This window comes from Rhinolophus sinicus, chromosome 1 (genome assembly GCF_057876585.1).
Source record: "Rhinolophus sinicus isolate RSI-liver-muscle chromosome 1, RSI-T2T, whole genome shotgun sequence".
In the NCBI taxonomy this organism is placed as follows: domain Eukaryota; kingdom Metazoa; phylum Chordata; class Mammalia; order Chiroptera; family Rhinolophidae; genus Rhinolophus; species Rhinolophus sinicus.
In genome coordinates this window covers 54,903,493-54,911,154 of record NC_142501.1, presented here as the reverse complement: position 1 = coordinate 54,911,154, position 7,662 = coordinate 54,903,493, and the positions used below count along the sequence as shown (strand labels likewise).

General features: G+C 53.0%; 1 protein-coding gene across 1 annotated transcript; it reads left to right on the top strand.

The window, feature by feature from the left end:
- The first annotated feature begins 315 nt into the window (after positions 1-315).
- KRT3 (keratin 3) lies at positions 316-6,229 on the top strand. Its single transcript, XM_019724376.3, has 9 exons — positions 316-942; positions 1,995-2,215; positions 2,768-2,828; positions 3,193-3,288; positions 3,583-3,747; positions 4,182-4,307; positions 4,630-4,850; positions 5,207-5,241; positions 5,714-6,229. Exons 1-9 carry the CDS (start codon positions 316-318, stop codon positions 5,977-5,979), a joined length of 1,818 nt encoding a protein of 605 aa, XP_019579935.3. The 3' UTR covers positions 5,980-6,229.
- Positions 6,230-7,662: the final 1,433 nt, after the last annotated feature.

The window sequence follows — 7,662 nt, the reverse complement described above, 5'->3', positions numbered from 1 at the left end:
AAAGCTAGGAGCTGGCCATGCCCAAGCACGGGACAAAGCCACGCACCTTCCCCTGCCCAGTAAGCCTGCCACCTTAGCACTTTTAACATTTCAGATTATTTTCAAGGTGTGTTTAGCAGCCTGGAACAAACTTATTGCCTTGGAGGCAAACCCAACCCATGACTATTTGGGATTAATTATCTCTCCTTCAACCTCCTAGATGTATATAAAGGGATTGATTCTGCACAGGTCTTCAGTTTCCTTTCCTCTTCCTCTGACTCTAGGTGTCCCTGCTTCATTCTCACACTTTTCTTTCACCAAGTCTTTCTTCTCACCATGAAGGGACAAGTCTGCAAGACATCAGGTGGCGGGAACCAGGGCTTCTCCGGCCGCTCCGCTCTGGTCTCTGGCAGCAGCAGGATGAGCTGTGTGGCCCGCTCTGGGGGAGCCGGCGGAGGGGCCTGTGGGCTCCGGGGTGGAGCAGGTGGCTTTGGCAGTCGCAGCCTGTACAGCCTGGGGGGCCACAAGAGCATCTCCACCAGCGTGGCGGGTGGCTATGGGGGAGGGCATAGTAGCTGTGGCAGTGGCTTTGCGGGTAGCTATGGAGGTGGCTTTGGTGGTGGCTTTGGTGGTGGCAGAGGAACGGGATGTGGCTTTGGAGGGACTGGTGGCTTTGGAGGAGTTGGTGGCTTTGGAAAAGTTGGTGGCTTTGGAGGGGCTGGTGGCTTTGGAGGGGCTGGTGGCTTTGGGGGACTTGGTGGTTTTGGGGGGCCTGGTGGCTTTGGCGGGCCTGGTGGCTTTGGCCCTGGAGGCTTCCCTGGGGGAATCCAGGAAGTGACTATCAACCAGAGCCTCCTGCAGCCCCTCAATGTGGAGATTGACCCTCAGATTGGGCAAGTCAAGGCCCAAGAGAAGGAGCAGATCAAGACCCTCAACAACAAGTTCGCCTCCTTCATTGACAAGGTGATGAAGCTCTGACTGGGCCCCCATTTATGGGCTGGGTACTTTGAGTTTGACATTTAGACACAGTGTTTAGGAACAGTCCTGGATGGGCCAGGCTGGAGGGGTGGGGTGGGGTTAGGCAGCGTTCTAGGGTCTGTGGAACTGTTCAGGGCCCCTGAGCTTGTCAACATGATCACGGGAGTAGGAAAGACAATGATCCCCTATTTGGACCCGAACATCCCCAAATCCTGCTTGTCTGACTGCGAAAGTCTTCTCCTCGTTGCCTTACCAGGCCTAGGCTGGCAGAGCTGGCAGCACACGGCAAGGGCCTTGACCATTGGTAGGGAAGGTCTGACTCAGCACTGGGAGCTTTTCAAACCTAAGCTGTCCCCTGAGGCTTTCCAGGGGGCCTGTTCCCTATCTGTCTCTGTGCCAGGCAAAGGAAGTAGATGCCCCAGAGAAGGCTTACAGAGGTTTACACGGAACCTTAGTCCCAAGGGGCAATGGAGAACATGGCAACCTTGTCTGCACCCCTAATCAACCTCAGCAGAAAGAGAGGGGTGGTCGGTTACCTCCAGACCAGGATAGTTCACACTGGCTGTCTCTCCCCTGTCGTGATGATTATGGCATTTCAACCAGTATCAGTTCCCAGTGACTCACATCCTTTGAAGGACTGGAGTGTTCAGAGAGCCTTAAATAGAAATGACGCTGCTAAGGTGTAAGCCCATTTTTGCAGCGTGTACTGTATTTTTGGGAGATATGATAGTCATGAAATCCCCAGGGACACCAAGGGGTCATCTTCTGCATCTAGGCAGGGGACCCTTCCGTTTCCCCCCACCCCCTATCTCTCCTTCTTCTGTAACTGTCTAAACCATGCTGCATCCTTCGTGGCCTGACTGAGGTGACTCTGACTGTGTCCTCTTCAGCTACAGGAGGAACCTCTCTTCATATCCCCTCTAGGCCTTTGTGCTGGGGGATGAGGAGATATAGACTCCCTGTCTTACCTGAGCCAAGGCCCCTCTGCTCCTCTGCAACAAGTGTGGCCTGATGTTGCTTTCCTCAATGCACTGCAGGTGCGGTTCCTGGAGCAACAGAACAAGGTCCTGGAGACCAAGTGGAACCTACTCCAACAGCAGGGCACCAATTCCAGCACAGGCACCAACAACCTTGAGCCCCTTTTTGAGAACTATATCAGCTCCCAGCGGAGCTACCTGGATACCATCCTGGGGGAGAGAGGCCGCCTGGACTCAGAGCTGAGGAGCATACAGGACCTGGTGGAGGACTTCAAGAATAAGTGAGTGACAGGGGCACGAGTGGGCAGGTGCCATGGGCCACCCTATCTCAGGGTCCCAGCCCTCACTGCATTCCTCCTGCTGGGCAGTGGTGTCACTATAGCCTATTTTCCTACCTTCATGGAGGACAGCTTGGTTCATTAGGTTCCTCCTCACCTTGCTTTTCCAAGGATAGTCTTTTACAAATGGAATTGTGGCAAGCAGGATGAGTTTAGCATTGAGGAAACACTTCTTCAGAAGCCAGGTTGGGGAAGATCCTGGTTCTAGGATCTGAAGGATGCTGGGAAAACTCAAGGTGTGTTGACCAACCATCCCAGTCTGCCTGGGACTGAAGGGTTTCCCAGGACATGGGACTTTCAGTTCTAAAACCAAGACCGTCTGCCTGGACAAATTGGAACGGCTGGCCCTCCTAATAGAGAGATTGTAAAAAGATGTGTTCGTCTGAGAGGGGTGGGAGAGGGCTGGAAGAAACGGACTTTCAGAGTTGCAGAGAACAGTGCTGTTTATAACTACCTCAAAAACCCAACTCTGCTATTTCTTTTTAACTCTTACAGATATGAGGATGAAATCAATAAGCGTACAGCTGCTGAGAATGAATTTGTGACCCTGAAGAAGGTAAGTGCTGTGTGTGAGGTTCCCGGGGCTGGTAGGCGCAGGTTTCTGGTTGGGTTGGGGAGAATCTCCTTACTCCACGGCCATGGAGCCACCAAGTTCAGGCACTTGGAGGGAAAACAGAAGTCAGGTACATCTTAGTCTGGAAAGGTCCCTAAATAAGTCAGTTCATTTGTTTTTAGGTTTTGAGTAGGATTGAACTTAAACCACCTCAATGAGACGCATATCATTCCTTCATGTGGAGACCAGCGTCGGACAAAGACCAATCCATCACTATCCCTGGTCCTCCTGACTCTTCCTTGCTGTAGTTACAGTTTGTTGTTTGTTCCTTGGGAGAATAAGGCCCTCATGGTTCTGTCTTTTTCAGGATGTGGATGCTGCCTACACAAATAAGGTGGAGCTGCAGGCCAAGGTGGATGCCTTAATGGACGAGATCAACTTCCTGACGACCCTCTATGATATGGTGGGGAAGCTGCCTACTAAGAGGGGGAGAGAGGGAGGGTGAGCCATTTTCAGATTTGAGGCTGGGGCATTTGGTATTAGGGCCTGGAAATACTGAGCCTAGAGATAAAGTCCCTTGTTTTGGTTCCACAGGATGGGCTGCAGACATGGGGTTCTCTGAGGGGCTGGGGGCAGGGTGGGGCAGATCATATTCAGAGCTGAGTCATGACTGGGACTGTTGACCAGGAGTCTCTCTGGGCCTGTGTGTGCTTGTTGTAGAGGACCTGAGAGTGAACAGACCCCTCTCTGTTGGCAGGAGCTGTCCCAGATGCAGAGTCACGTCAGTGACACATCCGTGGTCCTGTCCATGGACAACAACCGCTCCCTGGACCTGGAGAGCATCATTGCCGAGGTCAAGGCCCAGTATGAGGAGATTGCCCACAAGAGCAAGGCCGAGGCTGAGGCCCTTTACCAGACCAAGGTGGGAACTAGGCACCTTTCAAAGGATCCTCTGAGGGTCTCAGGGAGCTTGTGGCCTATAGGATGGCTGGTTGATGAGTCCCCAGTATCACTAAGTAGACCCCTCTTGGTTCTATTCTCTGAAGATATCCCTCTAATGGTTGTTTAGCTACAGAAAGTGCTGCTTCCTGGGGGGAGGTGGTTCCATTGTCCCCTGCCAGGCCACATGGGACTGACTCTAGTTTGCTCAGGGCCTGCAGGATGGGAGTCTCTTCTACCACAACAACACAAATGTTCTCTTCCCTGCTGCCTCAGAGGTGTCCCTGCTGAAACATAACTCAGTGTCATTTTCACAAATGCTTACGGAGCACCTCAAGTTGGGTGGGTGATGTTCGGGATAGAGAAGCAAGTCAGACAAAGCTGCATGCACACTCCACCTTCCCTTCTGTTCTCCAGTTGGGACAGCTGCAGACCACAGCTGGCAGGCATGGAGATGACCTGAAGAGCACCAAAAGCGAGATCATGGAGCTCAACAGGATGATCCAGAGGCTGCGGGCTGAGATCGAGAACGTCAAGAAGCAGGTGGGATGGCATTGGATGCTTATTCCTGGGCTGACCGGTGAGGGGTGGCGGCTAGGATCTCAGGACTCCGAGTCTGGAATGGACTTCTGGGGTTGTGTCAGGCTGCATTGGCCTCCAGGGCGTTCAAAGAGCAAGCCAGCTTAGATGGCTGGTAATCCACAGGAGAAATAGCTCCATGGATGAAGAGAAGATAGAAGTGCTAGTGAAGGGATGATATTGCCTGACTTTAAGAAGCGTGCTCTGGGATAATCTGTTCTGAGACTCAGAGAGCCTGGGACCCTCCTACGGGGCTCATCCCGTCTTCTACCTCCCCCTGCCCCAGAATGCCAACCTTCAGGCGGCCATCGCAGAAGCTGAGCAGCGTGGGGAGATGGCCCTCAATGATGCCAGTGCCAAGCTCCAGGAGCTGCAGGCCGCCCTGCAGAAGGCCAAGGATGACCTGGCCCGGCTGCTGCGTGACTACCAGGAGCTGATGAATGTCAAGCTGGCCCTGGACGTGGAGATCGCCACCTACAGGAAGCTGCTGGAGGGCGAGGAGTGCAGGTGGGCCTCGAAATCCACTCCCCATCTTCCCTCACCCATCACATGCTGTGGGCCAGAGAAGTGACCACGTAAATGGGGATGAAGGCCTGCAGTATAGAGAGAGGCCCCCACCTTCCATAGGCCTTGCAGAGACGCACTTGTCTTTACCAGCCCAATCTCTCCATAGTTAGTCAAAGGACATACGTAACCAGTGTGCACAGGGTCTCTTTGCTGTGGGCCACAGAAGGGTAGAAAAAGGGGGCTGATCTGTCAGGCTTCTCAATTCAGTTCTGGTTGCTATTCATCATCTTCATTCATGGACTTGTTGGAAATTTGCCTTGTGATGGAGCTTTTTTTCTTTTTTCTTCCTCATACAGGATGTCTGGAGAGTGCCAGAATGCTGTCAGCATCTGTAAGTAAACAAAGTAACCATAACAATGAGAATTGATTCTGAAATATCTGTAGTACTACAGGGCAGTAGCAATTGATTTAAAAAATATTTCTATGGAAGTTGGAGGTGGTGGAAGGGGCAGCAGATACACTTTTATCATTGCTCTGGGTTCGAGGTACTATTAATAGGTCTATACTACGCATGGTGACTATCCAATAGGGAGCCTATTCGTAGGAGGAGAAATTCTGATTAATCTCCAAGGGCGTCATCAAGCGTTGACCATATGTAGAAGGAAGCACTGGGCAAATCATGATGTCTTAACACTATAGGGCTGAACACCTTGTTACATTAGGATGTATCACAATGCTCCTCGGGGCAAAGCTGCGTTGATCGCCTCTCAATCATCTTGAGCCCAGCAAATCATTAATTACAGTACAGTGTGGTGGGCGCTGGGCACTGAGGGCTGGTTGCAGTAATGCCGTCTCCCTTGCAGCGGTGGTCAGCAGCAGGAACACGACCTCGGCCTCGGCAGGTGGTTACGGAGGCAGTTTCAGTGGTGGCTTCGGCCCTGCAGGCGGCAGCGGATTCAGTGGTGGCAGCGGATTCGGATTTGGAGGAGGCAGTGGCTGCGGAGGCGGCAGCGGCTTTGGCTCTGGCTCCGGGGCTCGCGGTGCGATCAGTGGCGGAGGCTTCAGCTCAGGCAGCAGCCTGGGCGGCAGCGTCAAGTTCTCCCAGTCCTCCCAGCGCTGTTCCAGATAGAGACGCGCATGGGCACCGCTGCTACCCCAGCACTGCCAGCCCCCACCCGCTCCTCCCCTCTGACCGACACCCACAACACCCTCAGCTCCATTCCCCACCCCGTCCCCCACTGGAGCCCCTCTTACAGGCTCGAAGACCGGGGCCTCTTGTTCCTCCATCCAGCTCTCCGGCCAAGCACAGCTCTGAGCATTTCGGGCTCTCTCGGGCTCCAGCCTGCGCTGTGATTGTCCAGGTGTGGCGTCAGCCCCCACCTTCTGCTGCCCGTGGGGTACCCTCCCTGGCTGGAATGGTCACCACAGTTCTGATGTGTGTAACACACAGGCTCCTGTAACTGATCCATTCTGTCACCAATAAAATGCATTGTTTCACATCAGGCCTCTGGGTCCTCCCTGGACAACTTTCTCCCCCTTGGATTGATTTCTCTCATCTTCTCCCACATGGGCTGAGTACCCTCAGAACAGCTGGAGTACAGTTCCTCTGAAACCAAGGAGGTTACTTCATACAGTCCGTTGCATGGGATCCAAATAGGCCTAAGATCTGGTTGTTCATTTGTTCTCTGAACACTACCGGGAGGGCCTGGGCACACTCCAGGAGGCCACGTGACCTTACAGTTCCAGGGGGGAGGCGGGACCATACAGACATTCATCTCCTCCTTGCCTTCTCTCATTTGGGGGAACCTAAGAGGGCCTTGAGTTGCTGAGGGACTTGGGAACAGAGGACTTCTTTCCTTGGTGCTGGTCCCCATCTGACAGCCTGAAAGCTTTACCCCCATTGAGGTGCATCTGGGTAAGTGTGAGCTGCTAGAACCCCAGGGCTGGAGGGATTTCCTGAGAGCTACCTACCTCAAAGTCTGACCCATGGGACCCCAGTCTGTTGGGGAGCTCTGCAAAAAAATGTTTCCATGTCCATTACATCTTCTCTCTTTGGAGCACATATTAGAAGTTCTGAGAAATCTTGTAGCAAAGGATACCTGTTAGCTATCTTGAACTCAGCATTTTCCACAGAGGTCCCCTTCCTGGTAAACAGCTATTAACACTCCTCAGAAAATGTCCTGTTCCTGAGCACTGTCTGCATGCACTTTTGGCCCCCAGGTATGTGCACCAGCCATGGAAGCTCCAGGCGTCTGCCATGTACCGGGAAGCACCGATGCAGTGTTAGCCAGCCAGGGGTGTGCTGTCTGGAAGGTCATGGCTGGAAGGGACTCAGATACAAGGAGTCCAAGAACTTCATTTGCAAACGAGAAGACAGGCTCCGATAGGTGGAGTGGCTTGCTTAGGGTGTAGAGCATCTGAGGGTGTGAGCCAGAGGTACCCCTAAGTATCTGGCTCCAGAGCTCCTTCCACGTCCCTACACTGTCTCTCAGGCTGTACTGCTGCCCTGCTGGCATGGCGGCTGCGTGGGGACCCACAGAACATATAGGTGATGGATAGAAATGTTTAGCCAGGTCAGGCCAGGGAAGCAGTACTCCCGTTTTAGGCCAAAGCTGAATTTATTTCTGACAAAGGGAATGACCATTAAATAAACAAAGAAAACCAGCAACAGGGGCTGGAAGAGATTTGTACAGAATTCCCATGTCCACGCTTGACAGAACAGTAGTGTCAGTTCCACTCTGACCTCCCCAGGAAGGCTCGATGAAGGAGGTGGAATTTAGTAGCTATCGCCTCATTTTGGGGCAGGAAGGTG